Source organism: Nicotiana tabacum, chromosome 16 (genome assembly GCF_000715075.1).
Source record: "Nicotiana tabacum cultivar K326 chromosome 16, ASM71507v2, whole genome shotgun sequence".
NCBI classification, from domain to species: Eukaryota; Viridiplantae; Streptophyta; class Magnoliopsida; order Solanales; family Solanaceae; genus Nicotiana; species Nicotiana tabacum.
This window is the reverse complement of record NC_134095.1, coordinates 33,766,930-33,789,095: the sequence shown is the minus strand read 5'-3', so window position 1 is coordinate 33,789,095 and position 22,166 is coordinate 33,766,930. Positions and strand designations below refer to the sequence as shown.

The 22,166-nt window shown below is 35.8% G+C and overlaps 1 protein-coding gene across 2 annotated transcripts; it reads left to right on the top strand.

The window, feature by feature from the left end:
* The first annotated feature begins 288 nt into the window (after positions 1 to 288).
* On the top strand, positions 289 to 15,748 carry LOC107792373 (rho GTPase-activating protein REN1). Of its 2 annotated transcripts, none has more exons than XM_016614584.2 (24): positions 289 to 586; positions 717 to 806; positions 929 to 994; positions 2,175 to 2,211; positions 2,701 to 2,777; positions 4,331 to 4,401; positions 4,511 to 4,589; positions 5,583 to 5,727; positions 6,033 to 6,152; positions 6,836 to 6,913; positions 7,456 to 7,511; positions 7,602 to 7,671; positions 8,700 to 8,784; positions 8,997 to 9,240; positions 9,454 to 9,663; positions 10,101 to 10,391; positions 10,629 to 10,678; positions 11,010 to 11,070; positions 11,198 to 11,281; positions 12,194 to 12,298; positions 12,494 to 12,663; positions 13,068 to 13,134; positions 14,276 to 14,458; positions 14,863 to 15,748. In XM_016614584.2, exons 2-24 carry the CDS (start codon positions 777 to 779, stop codon positions 15,229 to 15,231), a joined length of 2,748 nt encoding a protein of 915 aa, XP_016470070.1. In that variant the 5' UTR covers positions 289 to 586; positions 717 to 776; the 3' UTR covers positions 15,232 to 15,748. The 2 variants fall into 2 exon arrangements, with proteins under 2 accessions (XP_016470070.1, XP_075088825.1); XM_075232724.1 differs by having other exon boundaries at positions 297 to 586; positions 9,454 to 9,636.
* The last annotated feature ends 6,418 nt before the right edge of the window (positions 15,749 to 22,166 follow it).

The following is a 22,166-nucleotide window of genomic DNA, read 5'->3' as shown; positions in this document are numbered from 1 at the left end:
TCAATAGTTAACTATAATTTCAATAGAAAATACAAAGTTAAGTAAAACTATTAGAACCAAAGTTGGAATTCAATAGTTGTAACTATACTTTTATCATATCACTTAGGTAGAGGATTCTAATTCAAGCCAAAACTTTTTTTTTCTTTTTTTCTTTCAAGAAAGAAAAACAAACTAGAAGTATTAACCCAAAAAGGGGGCAACAAATACGTAAGAATTATTAACCAAAAAAGGGGGCGAAATATGTTTATTCTTTTCCCTCCAAAAGAATAAATATGAACGTAAAGGAAAATGGCAAAAATAAAGAAAGAGAGACATAAGGTCGACGTGTAAGAAAAAGAATGGAAAGAAAGAGCAAAAAGGAAAAGCTCAATTTTAGGAAAGAAGTGAGAGAGAGAAAGCACCAATTTCTTCACCATCAACTCTCTCTCTCTCTCTAACTTCCTTGCTTGACTCTCGGTTTTCCGTTACCCAATCTTCTCCCATTTCCAAACTAAGAAACAAACACTAAGATTTCTCTCTTTCCTTCTACAACGTTTTCTTGTTTCTTTTTTACTATGAATTTCTTTTTGGTTTTTGATTGAAAAAGGTGACATTTTTATCTGATCCCCACTTCTTGAAATTGCATTATAATCTCGTATATAACGTTTTATTGGACAATGTTGTCTTACATTGTTGATGGGTCTGAATCTTGATTCATAATTGTTTCCTAAATGCAGGAACTTTTTTTGAATTGGTGTTGCTGATCAAGATTAACGAATGTTATTCGCAATTAAACCATGACTAATCGCAATGCTGATGCTAATAAGGTTCGTAATTCTCATCTCAATGTCGGCATCATTGTGTTTTGTGATTCTCTCTTTTTATTTGGGTATTTTCTTGGTATTACATTGTTGTATTATTCTTTTTGTTTTTTCTTTAATTATATCAGGTTGAAGGGGTTAATCAAACACCTCCACCACCTGGGGCCAATGATCATGTTCGTGGTGGAAATAAGGTTAGTTAGTTTATTGCTTTAGCATTCTAATGGCGCATGAATTAGAGAAGACTCCATCCCCTCTACTTCTCTTTTCACATACCTCTTAAATTCTTGGACTTTTTGGGTCAAAATGCTTATTGACATTCTTAGATTTGATAAACAAATTTGATGCTTTGTAAGCTAATATTTGCAGTAAAGTCACTTGTTTTTTGTTGAAGAATTAACCCAAATATCCGCCCACCTAAGTTCTTAAAACTAAAAATAGCTGGCGGATATATAATATATAATTGTGTATAATCTATGTATACCGGCCAGAAAAAGTAAACAATGAATATGGCTGGCTATTTGCGTAAAAAATGATGTAGTAAGCAACTGAGGAAAAAAATAAAAAATAGCTAGATTTACAACTGGTAATTGACAAATAGCCACAGTTTCAAAAGTAATCGAAATTTAGCCACTTTTTTTTATGTTAATATAATATGTGAACAAAAACACCCTTAAAAATCCAGAAATATTCTAGCATATTATGCTGGAGTTCGAATTTTTTTACATATGAGCTTCCAGCATAATGTGTTGGAATTTCATATTGTGCTGGAGTTCCAACATAATATGCGGAAGATTTATATGCAGTAGCTCCATAATCCAGCATATTATGCTAGAACTTTACGTGTGCTGGAGTTCCAACGTAATATGTCGGAAGTTTATACGCAGGAGCTCCATAATCCCGTATATTATGCTGGAATTTTCCGTGTTTCAACAAAATAGTGGCTATTTTTCACTGACTTTACAAACACTAGCTATTTTTCAATTACTAATCCGAAAACTGGCTAGCCCGTGCTATTTTCACAGCGAACAAGTGTTTCATCCTGTAAGTTGTTAACAAACTTAAGATAAATTACTGTTTCTATGCTATTTCACGAGCATCAGTTTAGTGATAGAGATGTGTCATTCTTTAGGAATGTGACCTGCTTATCAGATATAAAAAATTGATCCTTCAATTTGACCACACAGGAGAGTGACCTGTTTCCAGGTTAAATGTTCACTCTTTTATGCAGCTTTACGGAAAGCAGTTTTTCATTTCCATGCATTTGATATTTGCCTAAATACATAATTCGGTAAATTTAGGGATTGTGGTTGATACACATTCTAAAGAAGAAAATGATGGAGTTGGCTGATGATAAAAATTTGTTCTTGACAGGTTTACAAAAGCGGTCCCCTGTTTTTATCATCAAGAGGTATGTTTTCTCTTCTATGCTTAAAATTTTAAACATAGTTGCAAAAAGGAAAGTGATTTCTCCTCTCTTGTTCTTATAACCCACTTTCACGCATATGTTTGTTATTTAGTGTCTTGTTTTTTCTTTTGATTCAAAGTTATTTTATTTATTTATCTTTTAGCTAAAAATGATGATTTCACTGTATTTTCATTTTCATGCAGACTGTTATATAAAGTGTTATTGAGGAAAGTATAACATTTTTTTCTGTTCTTTTTGATGGTCTGCTTTCTTGTTCTGGCCTGACAAAAATTCTAGCTGCTTTTGTATCACATTGTGATCATATCACTTATTGGCTAATTTCTTAGTTAAAACAGAATACATACCTGGAGTTTCAAGCGTATACTGAGACATATTCTATATCTTTATCAGAAAGCAAGAAAAGAAACAAATATTTTCTAATTGTATAAACTTTAGGTTTTAGTTGATGTTTCTGATGTCTATTGCATGTAGGAATTGGATGGACATCATGGAAGAAGAGGTGGTTCATTTTAACTCGTACCTCATTGGTCTTCTACAGAACTGATCCTGTAAGTTTGACTTTGTGTACTGTATAATTGCTTACTACTTAGCAGAAACTAAGTTAGTTACCTGCTTATTATGCAAGTATTGGACTATAACCATATCATAGTTCATTGAATTCTTTAATGTATCTTCTTGGTTTCTTTTATTCTAACTCATTGTTTCAATGATTCATAAATTTGGATTTCACTATATACATATGTTATACAGGTGAGTAGTAAGAGTATAAACTAATACATTGAATTCTTTAATGTATTTGTATAATTGCTTACTACTTAGCAGAAACTAAGTTAGTTACCTGCTTATTATGCAAGTATTGGACTATAATCATATCATATGTAATTTCACAGTATCAGCTTGATACTGTTTTCTGTTTAATAAAATCTTCCCTTATCAAAAAAATATGTTATACAGGTGAGTAGTAAGAGTAGTATCTAAATGAGCTCCAATGAGATTCTCGCTAAGTTTAAAGCTATCCAAAATGCACAAAAAACAGAGGATTAGTTATATTCCAATTAGCGCAAAAAAGAAGAAGTCATTGCACGCCAAATTTGTCTTTTTGTAATAAAGATGTACCAACTACTTTTGAACGTATCTACAATTAACATCACTACTCTCGGGCTTCCCAACTACTTCTGAATGTTACTACAATTAACGTCACCACTCTCAGACTACTGAAGACGGGTTAGAAATGAATTACTAGTCGGACTAATTCGCAAATCGAGCAAACTCCCCTTGCATGAACAGTGGAGGTGGTAAACCTTTCATTCTAATTCAGTGCTCTTTGAACCGTGCGGGAAGGTTTTCCTTCACATGGCTCAGCCGTCCCAATTTTAAAGCAATGTATTGAACAATGTTAGTAGATCCTTCACTCGACTTAACGTACTTAAATCGGATTCTCTCCTTTTCGATTTCTCAGGATTTCTTTTGGTCTTCTGAGCTTCTCCAGCATCCAGCTAAAACTTACAATTCAGATTTTACCTTGAAATTGTATTCTTGAATGACTTATTTTTTTCCCCTTGTGTGCATATTGACCGCATTTCTTCTTGACAACATATTACAAGTGAATGACTTTGAGGATTTAAGTACATAAATGGTTTCAGAAAAATTGCATTACACTTGCAATTTTATTTTGTATTCTCTGAAGATTTGCTAGTGTAGGCTGAAGCACAAACAATGGGAATGAACTTGTTCCTTGTTATATGTTAGGTTTGGATTTACATCTTTCCCTTATATATTCTCTTGACATAGAGATCAACTGATGAAATTTTATCGTCGAATCCCATTCAGGTTCATAGTGTGGCATCTAGTTTGGAAAATCATTGGTTAGTTGAAATCATAGTGAGCCTATATTCCATCGGTTCATTTAGTAGCTTCGACCAATAATATTGGCTAAATATTTATCTGTTCCTAACTCCTATTTGTGTTTGATAAGTCCATGAATCCTATTTGCTACCAATCATTTGATGCTTCAAAATGCAATATCTTGTGTGCTCAATGGTCTCTTTGACTTATTTAAAAATTTCTCGATGACTTTATGACCTTGACTGATTCTTTTCAGAATGCTACTCCTCAAAAGGGGAGCGAAGTGAATTTAACCCTGGGTGGTATTGATCTCAACAGTTCAGGCAGGTTGGCTTAGTATCTCTTGCTATGCTTAAGATAGTTCTTAGCGCCAGTTCCTTTTGCCAAGTAACACCAAAATGGTTAATGATGCTGTTTTTCTACATGAATTTTTCAGCGTTGTTGTCAAAGAAGATAAGAAACTGTTGACTGTGCTATTTCCTGATGGTCGTGACGGACGAGCTTTCACACTCAAGGTGCCTTTATTTGTGATTGCCTTTTTTCTCTTTTATAGTTTTATCAGTTTTTATTATTTGTCGTCATCCTTGGATTGAGTTTTCGTTTTCCCATACGAGTCTATATATAGGGGAAGATCATGCTCCTTACTGGTTTCTGCTCTTGTAGTGGTAACCTAAGTTGTCAACTAGTTAATAGCTTAAGCTCAATTGTGTTATTTTTACTGTATAAGTATCAAAACATGATCCACAGACTAATAAATCTGAAATAGAGATATTTGAAAGAACGTGGTTTGGCAGAAACTTTGTATTATCAGTACATAATAAGTTGGAAGCTTGAGTTTATTAATTTGTTTTTTGTTACTACCAACTTATAGTTCTCATTAGTATTTTATTGAGAATTGAGAACATTCCCTCAATTTGCCCACTTAATAATCGCCTAATTGGTAGTTTCAAGCTCAAAAACAGAGTGGTAACCAGCACGCGAAGTAGCTTTACTTGTACCAATTACTTTTCACATGGTAAAGTAACTGGTAAAGTTATTGTCATGTGACCAGGAGGTCACGGGTTCGAGCCGTGGAAACAGCCTCTTGCAGAATTGCAGGGTAAGGTTGCGTACAATAGAACCTTGTGGTCCGGCCCTTCCTCGGACCCCGCGCATAGCGGGAGCTTAGTACACCGGGCTGCCCTCTTTTTTTTTTTTTAATGGTAACCAGCTCGCGAAGTAGCTTTTACTTGTACCAATTACTTTTTCACATGGTTTGTTCTCATGTTTAGTCATGCATCTCCTTGGTAGCCTTCCGCGTCTAAGGCAGGAATTCCTATCATGATAGTAATAAATTAATGACTCTAAAGTTCTTTTGGATGGCCATTGTTTTCCAGAATTGGTTCACTCAACATTTTTGTTGTTATTTACATTGTTGCATTGTAGCATCATGACTATCATTAGCATTCTGGAATTCTGTTTCTGTAAGGCATAAAACTTAATATAGTCTAAGAGCTTTGATTTCATAGGCGGAAACATTGGAGGATTTGCTTGAGTGGAAAACTGCACTTGAGGAAGCTTTGGCAAATGCACCTAGTGCTGCTCTTGTAATGGGCCAAAATGGAATATTTAGGAATGATCAGGCCAATGCTGTTGATGTTTCACTTGAGCAATGTAAGTTCTCATTCATCTTTTCTTAACGTGGCCAGCATCTGGTATGCATCTTGCAGGTCGAGGAATAAAATTGGAACCTACTTATAACGTAGCTTTACTAATATTTCATTTATAAGCAATGGTTTTTCATTTACATTACCTTAAAAAAAAAGCAATGTTTTTTCATGAAAGGGAAAATATTCAAGCTGGTTCTGTTCTTTATCTTGCTATTGCCATTCCTTGATCTGCGTTTGCCATAAAATATAGTATTATACTTTTTCATGGATCTAATTTCAACCTCTTTTTATTTCATTTTACCTTCGTAGCAAATGATAGACAGCCTGTGAAGTCCATGGTCATTGGTCGGCCGGTTTTACTTGCTCTGGAAGATATTGATGGAACTCCATCTTTCCTGGAGAAAGCCCTGAGGTTTGTAGAAGAGCATGGTGAGCTTCTTCTACTGATTCAAATTACTATCGGATGGCTGCTTCTGTAACGTATTACTTTCTTGATGCTTCTGGCTTCAAATGTCAAATATCTCTTTCTTTTTTAAAGGATCATTTGTTAGTTGGGCTTATACCCTAGTGCATCTTCTTTCTTAAAGATGAAGAGAGGTAGTAGCCGTTTTTCTTTAAATCGGATGCATTTTGTTGTTCCAGCATCTATGTTTTGCCTCATGGGTGAGTTTGAGATTGTCAAATTAGAGGATTCATAGTGGTCTAGAGGAAATGAGAGATCAATGTAGGTGGACCGCAGTTGTGCAATCCCATTCACTTTGGAAGGCTACTTTGCAATGAGATTTACTCATTTACTTATTGTCCATGTTATTAGGGCTGCAATCACTGTAATAGATTAATTTAGTAGGTCACTTTTCAAACCGGCTCAAGGCTTCAAAATTGAGATAAAATGTCAGAAAAGTTCACTACTAAAGTTTCACTTTCCATGAGTCAGAATTGAATCTTTCACTAAGATTTTTCAAACATTTATCTATAACCATCAGTCAATTAATACTTCTTATTTTTTTTACCAAAAAAAATTAATACTTCTCATTTTCTGGACTATTTATTTATTTGTTTATTGTTGTCTTGCTTACTCATTGCATGGTGCTGATCTTTTACTATTTTTCCAGGGGTTAAAGTAGAAGGCATCCTGCGGCAAGCAGCAGATGTTGATGATGTTGAGCATCGGATACGGGAGTATGAACAGGGTCTGCTACCTTGAAACTGAGAGGGTTTATTTATATCATGTTTTACTAGGTGTTGATACCATTAGTATCTGTTGCAAAAGTTTATGTTTTCTACATGTGTAATGTTTCTGAAAATGATTTGCCCTGGGCAAATGGTGAGTAGAATTATTTATTGCTTTAAAGGTTGCAATATTAAGCTTATTCCTGGTAGTCCACATCATTGTTGTAAAGGCTCATAGTGAGCTGCATAGAGCTGTAGATTTTTGTGGATATAACTTTTTCTATGTGTACTTGAGCGGCTTCCTCTTTTTGGATGCAACTGAATTGTGACAGATGTGATGCAATTCTCATATCAGATCATTATTAGCTTAGTTTACAATTGTTGTTGGACATAAGGGCTGTGAGGGGTTATTTACCTTTCAAGAATCTTTTACTTTTTTTCTTCATGTGATTATTTTGTTTGTCTGAATTATGACAATTAAAGTCGACACCTATATAAGTGTTTCTTGTGTAGTTCACTTGGCTTACCATAAGATAACAAAACTTTTGTTCTGTTAATCCAGGTAAAACTGACTTCTCTCCAGACGAGGATGCTCATATTATTGCTGATTGTGTCAAGGTATGTCCTTCAAAACACAAGTATGCGGTTTAGGTAAGAATGTTTGTATGAAAGTACTTTCTGAAGTTGCTATCATCTTGATTTCTGCAGTACATACTGCGAGAGTTGCCATCATCTCCAGTTCCTGCATCTTGCTGCAATGCCCTTTTGGAAGCATTTAGTAAGTTTATTCTCTTAACGTTGGGCCCTTAGACTGCCTCTTTTCCTTCTGTGTCACAAGACAGCTCTTATAGAAGAAAGAAGAAGGATACCTTTTGTAATACTACTCCAGTATCTGTAGAGTTGTGTAGATATACTTTCTTCATTGAATAGCATGACGTGCTTGATCCATTTTTCCTGAGGAAATATTTGCTAGAGCCCTTTGACAGTAAAGACGTGATATCTCGATTGCATTCAGCATGAGTGTTTTATTAAAACGGATTTGTGAAGTTTTTTGGTTTGGCCCTGCTGAAATTGGATTTCTCTTCGTTTTTTGAGAAACCTATGAACCTAATGTGTACATAAATGTCTCAAGCCTATCAACTTAAGTTGTTTCTCATGGTTCTCACTTCTCCATCCAACATTGGGCAGATGTTTGAGGGAATAAATAGGTTAAAATGCCTATACATCCAAATGATTTAGATGTATTAAGGTACCACATTATAACATGGTGCCTTTGTTACGTGATTCTCAACTTCTTTTTGTGAAATCAGGAGTCCTGTGATACAGTCTTTAGACCATCCTTCCATATGAAGTAGCTATTATTAGATTTATGTGCTGAAGCGAATGCATATTCAATTCACGCTTATCCAATTAAAATGGCACCAAATGAAATATACATATTTATGCATAGAGTTTATTTTTGCGCTAAAGCGAATGCACATTCAATTCATGCTTATCCAATTCAACTGGCACAAAATGAAATATACATATTTATGCATGGAGTTTATTTGCAAAATATGACTTCTTGGAAGCTGCTTGTCAATTTGGGCTTGAACTTTGTTCTGAGTCAGGTCAAAGCCAACAGAAAAAAGGATTTACAAATTGTCATCATATAAGTTTTATCCTAGCATGAATGTTGGCCTGAAGTGTTTCTGTGGCCTTCATCACGAGATTAGGGTATTTGTACATTTCCCATCAACAGCAATAGTTAGATGATTGGTACCTTGTGAATATCATTTGTTAAAATGCTTTTGTGATTGTTGATAGGAACTGAGCGTGGCATTAGAGTCAACGCTATGCGTACAGCTATATTGGAGACATTTCCAGAACCAAACCGTCGGTTGCTGCAGAGGTTTTCTTTTCTTGCTGTTCCTGTTATTTGATTTTGTATGTGAAATTTCACAGTTCACCGGTTTCAGTGTACTCCCCATTTAAACCGTTTTGGTATCATCAATATGGTGCTTTTTGGTCTGAACATTTTATTTCCCAGCAGATAATTTCAGTTAGCTCTATGTATGTATCTATGTATTTAACACATGTGATGCTTTATCTGATGTCCATCAGGATTCTTATGATGATGCAAAGTGTGGTTTCTCACAAAACTCAAAATAGAATGAGCACATCAGCAGTGGCAGCTTGCATGGCACCTTTACTTCTTCGCCCACTTCTAGCTGGAGACTGTGAGCTAGGAAATGACTTTGCTATGAGTGGTGATAGCTCTGTTCAACTTCTGCAGGCAGCTGCTGCAGCCAACCATGCTCAAGCCATCGTCATCACATTGCTAGAGGAGTATGGCAAATTGTTTGGGGTATGGTTTACATCATCATCTTCAGTTCTGTACTTCCTTAGTTGCTTCTGCACCTGACTCTTATATTGAGTGGCGAACATGTTTGGTTCTTTTGGAAGCTCATAGTGATTACATATCTTTCTGTTTTTAATCTTCTATATCCAGAAGAGAATGAAATCTTCTTTGTGGACCTCCTATTCTCTTCTCTTGGACTAAAGTTTTAAATCCTTGCAGGAAGGCTCTGTATCGCCTGAATTATACTCTGACTCAGATGGTAGTGGAACCGAGAGTGGAGAAGAATTTACTGATGATGATTACAGCTATGAAGAAGAAGAAGACGATGATGATGATGCAGAAGAGAGCTCTCATGCTGACGTTGATGATTCTGATCATGACTCCTGTGCAACAACCAATGAGGTTGGCGAAAGTGATGATAGTAACAAGGTTATTTCTTTAGTGTCTTCACTGTTCTATTCTCAGCCTTCTTCTTTTGTTGAGGTACTGTCCGTTGTGTGATGCTGGAACTTCCCAGTCCCTCTTCCTACTTTTACCATTCATTCAGGTGCAGCAGGATAATTAGCTTCTCTAGTGATCCTTGAAAACTTGTGCTTTACTTGTTAATTGATTAATATTCTAGGTGGCTTGGAATAAATATGATACTGATCCTCACCAATTTATAAGGAAATAGCACTCTGTAGTTAGTTCTTGAGTTGGTTATTAAGAAACTGGCAAGTTTTCTCATAAATGCTTATTGATGGGGATTTAATTCTCCTTCTGTCTGGTGCTGTGTGCAGCCCTCTTATACTGCTTTCCAGTACATATTCATTGCTCCAGCCTAAGCTGGCTCTCACATAATGTAACTAACAAGAGTAATTATACAGAGCTCTCGAGTTTCTAAAGCTAGTTTAAAGACTCCTGAAGTGGACAGCGACGTCAAAGCTAATGGGAGCTCACCGACAAGTCTACCTCAAACTTCTGTTCAGCGTGATGTCAATGAAGCGGGTGAGAACGTTCTGCCTAAAAGTCATGAAAATTCGAGAACACAAGGAAATGAATCTGGTGAACAAGTAGGACCTGGACATGTTGAAACATCTACTTCTCAAAAGTCAACGGATATATTAAATGGACCTCTGCGCAGTGTTCGCCGACCTGCTGTCTGGGGTCGTACTCCTGTGAGTACTATTGTCCTTTCGCTCACAGTTACTCAGCTCAGAGTGTGACTTGTTTTCTCATTTGCTACTATGGTTTTCCTTTGCCATATAATGCCCACACATTTTTGTTGCTTAATTTAGCATTTTCTAAACAAATCAAACGTGGATATCCATGTATTGACTTTGCATTTCTTTTATGACTAAAACATTGGTGTATTTTCTGATTTTTCATTTCTTGGTTTTTCTTTCTGAGTTTAGGCCAAGAAGAACCTCTCCATGGAATCAATTGACATCCCCTTTGATGATGAGTAAGTGATGCATTTATCAAGAGTTAAAATTCATAATAAAGATGGTCAACCAAATATTCTAAAGAAAGGACGGCTACTAAATGAAAACAATGGGAGAACAATCACGTTGCATGTATAAGTACTAACCTTACTTACTAAAGAATAGAAAGCTGCAAATATCAAATATAATCATGCAAACAGCACTTGCACTCCCTGATGAAAAACCATGACCAATGATTCCTAACCCCAAGCACCCTCACGGTTTATCCTGCCTCAAAAAGTGCCTTGCATTCTAATTTAATTTGGATGGATTTTACAATTAGGTAACTGTTATGTTTGGACTTGTTTCTAGGGATGAAATCCAGAGGCTTGAGGCTATTAAAACTGACCTACAAACAAGGGTTGAAGAGGCGGTACGTGTTATGAGATTCTCTTTTCTTAAGAAGTCTCATCAGTTTTCACATCTGAATTACCTTTCAATTATTTTTTGTTTAACTTTCTATATTTGGTCTTTGTGCTGCACGTTTCTCTTCATTATAGGTCAAAGGCAACGCCCTTTTGCATGAAAGTCTGGAGAAACGAAAGAATGCTTTGCATGAGCATCGTCTAACACTTGAAAAATATGTAGGTGCTATTCTAGATTCCTTTCCCTCTTATTGTTGGGTGCGAGTTGAACTTTTTACTGCTCATTCCTTCTTAATGAAACCTCGCTAGGATTTATTCAATCACGAACTAGGCCTATTAGGGGTAGATACAACTCTTATCATAGCCAGAATTTCTAAAATATAGCCAACCGGTCGGAAGACTTGAGATGCTATAAAGGCTGTTGGTTTCCAACCTTGCTCACTGGTTGAGCTAAGCGATCACATAGCCTGGGTTGCTTTCGCACCTACTCTGGTGGACCCATTAAAATAACTCAAGAGTGATGAGCATTTGTCAGGAGAGTCGCTGATATAATAATTTTTCCAGAAAGAGATTGTGCATTTACAAGTACTGATATGATTTTATTTAGATGGAGCAGAATATAGTCTAATCCATCCAAGTAACCAAATGCAAAATTTAACTCATTTCTGTGTTAGACTACTCTTGGTTAACTTGTTTCTTCTTTTTTGTTTGTTTGTTTCAAGCAGTGAATATTTATTCACAGAAGAATGCTAAAAAAGTGTTGTATAACCATATATCAATAGCTCCAAGAAGCTCAGAAATCTGAATTTCTATCTAATATTCCCATAGCTAAACCAGAAACTCAAAATACAAAAGCACCTATTACTGTCAAGAGTGGCTGCTTGTCCACAAAATCATTTCCTAGTTCTTTCCTTCAACAAGCTCCACATGATACATTGTGGAGCAGCTCCACAAAACTACTGTGCTTTCTTCTTTACTGGAATCATACACCAAATAGATTGAAACTCCGTGGATGATAAAAACTTGTTGTTCTTTGTCATCATATATCCCCAACTGTCCTTAGCAAATAGAAGCTTAATCATTCCCATGTGCAGTTTTACAAATGAGTGCAATGAACTGTTGGCATGTTAGGTAACAAGGCTTCAGGAGCAACTACAGAAGGAGACGGAGTTAAGGATACTCCTGGAAGCTGGAATTGAAGGCAAATTACCTATCTCTTCCAGTATAGATGGGACGGTCAGTTTTCTTTCAACTTGCCAATTTATTGCATAACGCTCTATGTTGCTCGGTCTCTCCGAAAATGTCGCCAGGTGCGTGTTGGATCCTCCAAAAGCAGTGTATTTAGAGGATCGTGCAACAGCATTTTGGAGATTCCCTGCAACATAGATAACACTTGCTTATGCTGAAATTATAATTTTCTTTATGGTATAGATGAAGGAAGAACTTCAGGAGATTGCTCAGGAAGAGGCAGATATCATCAATCTGAAACAGAGGGTTGATGATCTTGGATTGCAGCTTAGTAAACAACGTGAACAAAATTCCAGACTTCGTATTGACTTGGGCAATCAACCGCAGCAAAGTCTAAATAATCACGGAAAAAGGTAATCCTTGTGTTGCTTCTTCCTATTTATGTTGTATTTCCATGGTACAATCTTGCTCCAGGTAAGGTTTTAGATTGTTATCCCTACACTTTTTTGTTCTCCAATCTCCCGCTTCTGCAACCATGCTATTCATATCAATGAAAGATAAGGAAGAAAATGGAAGATCTTGGAATGCTGTTTCCCTCTTGTCTAAGTTAAACTCCAAGAATGCACTTGTTTTACCTTGCTGCTTGTGTAGGAAGACATTTAGTCTATAGGTTGAATATTAAGGAGTTCTGATGTTTTTAACGCAACGAGCAACTTCGTGGTTGTTATTCCATTGCAATTTGCTTTAATTTGTTTCTTATCCTTCACCATCTCGATTAATTTGTTTCTTATTCTTCACCATCTCGATCTTGGTGCAGCAAGGATAAACATAAGGATATGGAAACTAATGCTTCAAAAACTTTTGAAAAGTCTGCAAGAAGTAAGGTACATATTTCATGGTATCCTTTGACCAAAAAACAAAGTTTTCTGGTTTTGCAACGATTGAATGTAGAGAAACTGCAACCTCATGAAGCTAAGCCAACTGAAAATTTAACAAGATATGGATCTCTGTACTTCAAAATCAATTGCTCAATCTAACAGGTTAACCTTGCAAGTGAAAGACGACAATTATTTAATTCTTCTGATTATTTTTTTTAGCAAATGCAGATGTTAAAATATTCCCACTTCTGTGCATATTAATTGGATAGAATGTCTCTAACTGGTATTGTTGCAACTGTATACATGACCTGTTAGATTTCTTGTTGTATTTTGAGAATGTTGTCTGAAAAGTTTTAGAACTGCACCTGGAGGATATTTGCGATTGTCCCTATTATTTACCCTCTGAGTTGAATTTCCATGAAGTTGGACAATAAAAAGTAAATGGAGATGCTCCATGAGCACATTTCTTTTGTTACTCTTCAACAAAAAAATTGGATTACGTAAACTTTGTGCTCAAAATGGAAGATGTAGCTTGAATTAGCTCTCAAATGTTTTCCAAAAAGAAGTGAAAATGTAGCACTTGTGGGGTTATCTATCAAAAAATTACTATCTGTTACAAACTAAGAAAAAGAGAAGGTAAATGACAATCTGTACGTCAATTAACAGGCACAAAATATTAAGATATGCGGTTATATATAAAGATGTGTAGTTGTGTCTTTTTCATTTGCAGGTAGTTTTGTACTCTCGTTGAAATTGCTGAATTTTTTTTGATGCAGAGGAACACCTATTTTTGTTGCATATGTGGGTCCTTTTTTATTTCTCTTTGGTGCCGTTCCCCAAACGTCTTTTATATGAGCCTTATCTAAACAAAAACTTAAAATATGTTAAGTCAACAATTTGGCAGTAATTAGAAAAGAAGAGGTTAAAAAACATTAATGGGACGTGTAAGCAGTATAAATCTAGTTTAGCTCGGCTGGTTTTTTATACTTTACGGAGTTTGGTGCTATTAATTTGTATCAATTTGTCACCGTAGCATAGCCTGGGTCTTAAATTGTTCTTTTAACAGATGTATTGAAAATTATTTACCCTAATAATCATGGAACATCCATGTAGTTGCAGTTTATGACTAATGTAGTTTTCTCTGCAGCACGAGACCAATTTGAACAAGGCGGATAGTGAGAAAGACAATAAGTATGAATCTCCATTGTCGGCAAATAAACATCCACAGAGTAAGCAAGCGGCTTCATCACAAAGTACTAACTCTTCTGTGGAAGCGGGGATGAGCAGGGCCCCTTCAGCCAGTGGTAGAAAATCTAGTTCTAGGAATGAGGTAAGTTATATGATTTATCTGGAAGTTTGAACTTCTATTTTCTCTTTTTCCTGTGGGCATAAGCAACAAAAGCTGAGTCTCTGCTTGAGGCAATTTATTGAAATTTTCATACTTTGAGATGGCTTCGGCGAGAAATATGAACTAAGACCTGCCTTTTCTTTAATACTCTCTTCTCCATATCAGATGTTTCAAGCATTCTACTGTTTATACTGCCTTGCTCAGACATTTTAAGATCATTGAACATAAAAAGGATTGTGTTGAGACAGATTCAATACCTGTTGATTATGCATTTGACAGAAGATCTTTTTTGCACATCACATCAGTATTTGGCATAAAATCTTCTGTATCAATCTTATATATCTTTAGGGTCTACAAATAATTTATTAAACATCTATGATTGACAGGGAGCTAATGCTACAACATCAGCATTATCAAAGCTGACAAACAGGCTAAACTTCTTGAAAGAACGTCGGACTCAATTAACTGCAAGTGAACTCCAATACCTAGACAAAAGCCAGTCTGGCGAGACTGTCAAAAACAATGAAAGAGGTGAAGGGTCCGAACCTCACCACCCTGACAAGTTTCAAGCATCTCAAAGCACAGAAAAGAGTACATCAGATGGTCACCATGCTCTTCATCACCCCGACGGTCAGCATCCAGATCGAGGAACAAAACACGAAATCCATCCAAATTTGGAGAAAGGAAAATCAGAGAGCTTCCCAAATACAGAAAAAGGTCGAGCTATATTCCCTCCAAGGACAAACTCGAGATGATGAATAGTCATTTTTCGAACTTCCCTAGTTTGCAATATGTCAAACAGCTTCTCAGATATCATGTTAGGCTGAGAGTAGAAGATGATGAGCGCGCTTATTGCATGACCTTGATTGGTGCCTCGAGAATTGATTGTGATGCCAACCTTGCCTAGCCGAGGTTCCATGACGCCTGATAAGTACAGGTCATCTATCCTATGAGGAGAAGTTGAGTGGCATGAAATGCTGCTGAGCTGAAGTTCTGCATTGTGCTTATCTGGAAATGAAATCAATGCTTTTGTATAGGTATGTCATAAGTAGAAATCTAATTATTTGATATAGCGGATTAAAAGGTATCAGATAGTTTTTAGAACTACTGCAACTCCTTTTCTTGTTTGTCAGTTATAGCCTGACAACCGCCCCTGCTAAAACTAAGATAAGAAAATTTTGTTTCCATTCAATTGTATAAAATGCTGGTTGCTTCCCACTGGAAATAAGTTTTTCTAGGACATATTTAATTTAAGTTTTACCCTACATTACTTCATTTTCTCTTGCAATCAATTTAATAGCTGCGCCTAATGGCAAAACTGATCAAACAGAGACAATCATTGGTATGGGAAAAATTTTCCTGACAATTCAAAAAAAAAAAAACTCTTCGTAGTAGAGCTGTGCATAATATGGTAAATACCGAATTACCGTACCGAAACCGAAAATTTTGGTATGTGGGTATTGGATATTTGGTACGTTATTTGGTTTAAGTTTTTAAAAATATTGGTATTATGTATGATATGTAGTATTTAAAAAAATAATACCGCAATACCGATACCATACCGGAATATATACTAAGTTACATATTATATACTATTGATTATACTATACGTTAATAATTTTCTTTGGCATTTATGTTCGAGGTTGGCAGTACGTAATGTTTTTACGGTTTTGGGGTGTTTCTTACTTTGTTGCTCGTGTATTATTGTTGCATCTATTGGATTAATCCTTATAGTATTCTTTAAGTTCAACAATTAATTAACTCTAAGCAAGTAATAAGACAATTTCAAGGATCAAATTTATTCTTTTATGCACCTTTTTTCTCTTGGATGATACTTGCTGGTTTTGAATAAAGATTTTGTTAACAGTCAGATGAGATAGAACCCTTATAGATTTGTATTTGTAAGTACTTTAATTAAGAGTATTACAGTTAATATTCAAGCCGAACAAAACAGAAATTATCGAACTGAATAAACCGAAACCGAAAGGAGAAAAATCGAACCATACTGAATTTAATTAGGTATGGCATTGGTATAGTATTTGAAAAAATCGAAAGCCGAAAATACCAAATCGAAATATCTAAATATCGTACCGTACTGACAGACGAACACAGTTCGTAGCCTCTAACAACTACATAAGTCTTCAACTGATCAATCTAACCATTTGGAGAAATTTTTGACATGTATACCCCTACTACATTCTATTGTTATATTACTAGGTAGAAAAAGTTTAATGTTTTCAAATACTATTTGCATGAAATCCATGCTCTATTTACTACTTCTGTGATGATCCAAAAAGTCATTTTTAGTTTTAGCCTTTATTTCTGTGTTTCGAGACCTCGGCTAGCTTCGTTTAGTATTTCTTGATTTGCGTGCACAGTTCATGTCTTGTTTCAAAAAGTTTTTATGTGCAAAATCTAAGAAAATGTGACCTTAATACTCATTTGAGTTGACTACAGTCAACACTCGGTGTAAACGGATCCGAATCTGTATTTTGACGGTCCTGGGGTCTCCGTATCGTGATTTTGAGACTTGGGCGTATGCCAAGAATCGAATTCGGAAGTCCCTAACTTGAGTGAAGTAATTTGTTAAAAACTAGTACTCCCTCTGTTCCAATTTATGTGAACCTGTTTGACTGGGTACGGAGTTTAAGAAAAAAATGAAGAATTTTGAAATTTGTGGTTCTAAACAAGTCAAAAAGGGGCCCAGAGTATTTGTGTGGTTATAAAAGCTTCTTATTAAGGGTAGAATTGTAAGTTTAAACTAAATTGTTTCCAAATTTAGGAAGAGGTCATTCTTTTTGGAACGGACCAAAAAAGAAATAGGTTCATATAAACTGGAACGGAGGGAGTAATTTTAAGTCTTAAAGAATTCCTAAGTTTGACCGTAGGTTGACTTCGTTGCTGCCGGGTTCGGATTTTGGTTCCGGAACTTGGAGTAGGTGAAATTTTATGACTTGTCTGCAAAATTTGGGGCAAAACGAAGTTGATTTGACGCGATTCAGTCGTCCAGTTGTAAATCTGCATGTTCTTGAGTTTCTTTGGAAATATCATTCATTTTGATGTCTGATTCGTAGGTCTAAGTGTTATTTTGGCGTCTTGATCGCGTGAGCAAGTTCGTATGATGTTATTACACTTGTGTGCATGTTTGGTTTGGATCCCGAAGGGCTCGGGTGAGTTTCGGATATGAGTGATTTGTGAGTTTTCTGATATCAGGTGCATCATTCTTTGATCGCGAAGCTACTCTCGCGATCGTGAAGAGTAACTTGGGCTGGGGAGGAAATTACTCATCGCAACGCGATGAGTTGGTCGTGAACGTGGAGCAGTGGGGGGTACCCTTCACGAACACGACCATTCCTTCGCGAACGTGTAGTGTTAGGAGGGGGGGACTGAGAAATTGATCTTTTACTCTATGCGAATGCGAAGGCAATGGGGGCTAAACCTACGCGAACGTGGAGGGTTGATTGTGATCGCGTTGGCCAATTGGCCAGTGCTCTTCGCGAACGTGATGAACACCTGACGCCCAGTCTTTTAAACTTCTAAAAATCGGGATTTAACCCATTTTTCACCATCTCCACATTAGAGCTCGGCCTAGAGGTGATTTTGAAGAAGAATTTCATCACCACTTCAAAGGCCAATATATTTTAACTGTTTTCTTCCATTTTCATCAACACCTATTAATTTTTAACCTTAATCTACGCTCTTTCATGGTAGAAAATTAGGGATTTGGGTAGGATTGAGGATTTCTGTAAAATTAAGATTTAGACCTTAAATTGAGATCGAATTTCGAAACTAATCGCATAATCAGGCTCGGGGGTGAATGGGTAATTGAATTTTGGTTTGAATCTCGGGTTTTTGACCAGGCGGGCTCGGGATTAACTTTTGTTGACTTTTTTCGAAATCATTAAAGATTGAATCTTCATCACTCATGGGTAGTTTCTAAAGCTTATTTTGAATTGTTTGAAACATATTTGGTTAGATTCGATTGGTTTGGAGGCGAATTTTAGAGGAAAGGCTCTGGTTGAGTTTTGATTTGATTTCGGAGTGAGGTAAGTGTCGCGGTTAACCTTGACTTGAGGGATTAAGACTTGTTAGTCTATTTGCTACATGTTTAATGTGTGGGAACAATATATATATGAGGTGACGAGTACTTACGTGTTGTTGTTGGGTTAAAGTATGTGGACGGAACTTGTTTCCTTGTGTTTTGTTGCATTACTAATCATGATATCCATGCTTAGGTTAGGTTATCACTTCTTTGACTATTCCTTCCATAATTATTGCTTATTTCGTAATTGTTGAGTATTTTGGAAGTTGAAGTTTGGTATATTGTCATCATATCTGACATTAAATACATTCTCCGCATTATTTATTTTCCAAATTTATATTATCTTCATTACATGGTAAGGAAGAGTGTAAAAGCACGAAGGGTGATGTCGTATCATTGTATTTATCTCATTTATTGAATAATACATAGTGAGGAACAGAGTTAAAGCACGAAGGGTGATACTGTGCCATTTATATCACTCATTCATTATATTATGGCACGGAAGAGAGTAAAAGTACGAAGGGTGATGCCGTGTCATTCATCTCATTTATTCATTGTTACATGGTGAGATTGAGAGTAAAAGCACAAAGGCTGGTGTCGTGCCATTCCATTTATGTCATCATTTCATGGTAAGGATGAGAGTAAAAGCACGAAAGGTGATGTCGTGCTATTTTTATACCATCGGTTTATCCGTCTTCATTGGTTGATGATTTATTTGGCTATTACGTGATGTCATACCTGTCGTAGTTATCATATCTTTCTTTTCGCATGTTCCCTCCTAGTTTGTACATTGTTAATTTTTGTTATTGTTACTGCTTCGTGTATATACTTGTACAGTTTTATTTATGTAGGTGTCTTGTCATAGCCTCGTCACTACCTCATCGAGATTAGGCTCGATACTTACGGAGTACATTGGGTCGGTTGTACTCATACTACACTTCTGCACTTCTTGTGCAGATTCTGGTATTGGTTCCAGCGGTGTGTGAGGTCTGTTAGCTCGGATAATTACATATCGAGACTTGATGTAGATCTACTGACGTCCCCAGACTTTGAAGTCCCCTTTGTCTTCCCTCTTTTACTGTTCATTTCCTTCGAAACAATTGTATTTATTTCAGATTCTGTTTGTAGAACTTCTAGTTGCTCGTGTACTCGTGACTCCGGGTCTCTGGGAGTAGATATTATCACGTAACTTATGTTGGTACTGTATTAGATTGCGTTTCTACTTCTCGTTATTTATAATCATTTGTTTAAACCATTAAAAATTGGCTATTTAACTATCTCACGTCGGTTTGCCTAGCAAATGGATGTTAGGCGCCATCACGGCTCCGAGGTTGGGATTCCGGATCGTGACAACTTGTCAGTCAATACAGATTTCTGATGAATAAGCAAAATCTAGCTATTGAAGAAGACAGTGATAGTAAAACCAAAGGAGAGGGTCAACTCATATTAAATTAGTTATCAATTCAAAAGGATCTAAGGAATTTCTCCTCTATCTTCCACTCTCAATCTCAACTCCAATGGACGACTCGACAGTATACACCATTAGCATCATGACTTTGTAATCTTTTGGTCCTGGTTTAGCAGGTGTAATGATAAGTATAATTATTCATGTATTTTTATATGTAAATAAATAATATTTTTGTATAAAAAAAGCTATGAATAATTTATATTTACTCTCCTATAAGTACTAACAAATCTTGCAGGGAAGGATTATTTAAAAGGAAAAAAGAAGAAGAAGAAAAAAGAAAAAAAGAAGAAAAAAGAACGCATCAAGAAATGAAAGGAAGAGTCATGCCATTATTGATCCAACACCTGCTTTTCTTGTCGCGACAATGAAGAAGAAAAGATATATCAATTAGCGTCGCGACGATGACATTTATTGTTGCAGCACAATGAGAAGAAAAGATAAAGTAATTAGCGTCGCGACGACAACTTTTACTGTCGCAACAGAGGATTAGTTTGCCTGAAATTTTCTCCTATAAATAGGGCCTATCTATGTAAGGCAAGGTATGCCAGAATAGTAGAAAAGAGTCGATCTCTTAATTGGATTCTCTAGCTTAGATTTTGGCAGTTAATATTTCTTTCTCTTTTAGGAAGTATTCTGTTTCTTTATCATCTTAGTAGTACTCTTATCTACTCCATAATGAAGTAAACTACTCCAGTTGGGATACTTGAAAAAGTTTGCTAAGTTACTATAATATATATTCAGTTCTATATGCTCTTGTCCGAGAAGCTGCCCAAATCTCCATTTTTTTTGTGCCAAAGTAATAAGGTGTTGATTATTTAATATGGTCAAATCTAACTATTCTATTTTATAACTACCGTTGTGCTAATTTTTGTATTCGGAAGAAGCAAAATAAGTTGCAGCGAATAGTTATAAATAAAATAGTCATTGGGCAAATTAATATAATCGCAGCTACTTACAAGTGTCTTTAGTCTTACTTATTTCAATCTTTATCCGGAAAAGAAAGTGATTTGATTAAGTCTATTGATCTAACGAGAACTAATCGAAAGAGGTTTTTGTTATTATTGGTACAACTCAGGCAAGAAAATATTTCTGTTCTTATCATCACTAATTGTAAATTATTTAATTACACTAATCGGAAGAGGTGTTTTAGATAGTTACTTTAAAGTGAAGAAAATATAATTGTATTAGAAATAAGCAATTATACTTTCGAGAAATAAGTATTAGAGTTTGAATCTTATTATATTAATCTTATCAAGCGGCTTCAAGGATTCCCAACACTTTCTTATTATTTCTACTCAATTAGTTTTTTGCCTCAAAAAATCTTAGAACTTTCGCTCACTCATAAATTCAATTCTCCTAAATAGTGATGAAGATAATCTAAATCCGTAGCATAGATGTTCCAATCTCTGTGGGACGATATCTTAAACTGTATTATAATTTGACAAAGCACGAGCAAAAATTCCTATGCACATTGGCCTCGTCAAATTTTTGGCGCAGTTGCCGGGGATTGGCAATTATCTACTTCAGATTAATTATCTTCTTACTAATTTGGGAAACTATTTTTTTTCTAATGCTTATTTTATTTTCTTTCTTATTCTCAGGAATTTCAGCTAGTTTATGACCCGCTCTTCTTCTACAGAGTTGTTTAAATACGATCCTGAAATTGAAAGATCTTTATGATTGCGCAGGAAAGGACAAACTTCAACTTTTCATAGCACAGCTAGAAAAGACATGGAACAAGATGAAGGACTTCTCAATGATCCACCCCAAATTCCAGAAGACCAATTCGATGAAGTAGCACCACGTCTAGCTAATATGATTCTGAGGGATTATGCTAGACCTGATCAATTTGATTGTGAATCAAGTATTAGAAGACCTCTTGTGGCAGCTAACAATTTTGAAATCAGGACTGGTTTGATCCAAACAATTCAACAATCTTGCCAGTTCATTAGAGATCCAGTGAAGACCCACATAGTCATTTGATTGATTTTCTTGAGCTTGTTGAAACAGCTAAGTATAACGGGGTATCACCGAATGCAATTAGGCTAAGGCTTTTTCCTTTTTCTCTGAAAGGAGAAGCTAAAGCTTGGTTACGTAGCTTGCCTAGAGGATCCATCATAACATGGGATCAGATGACTCAGAAATTTCTAAACAAATATTTTTCTCCTGCTAAAATAACA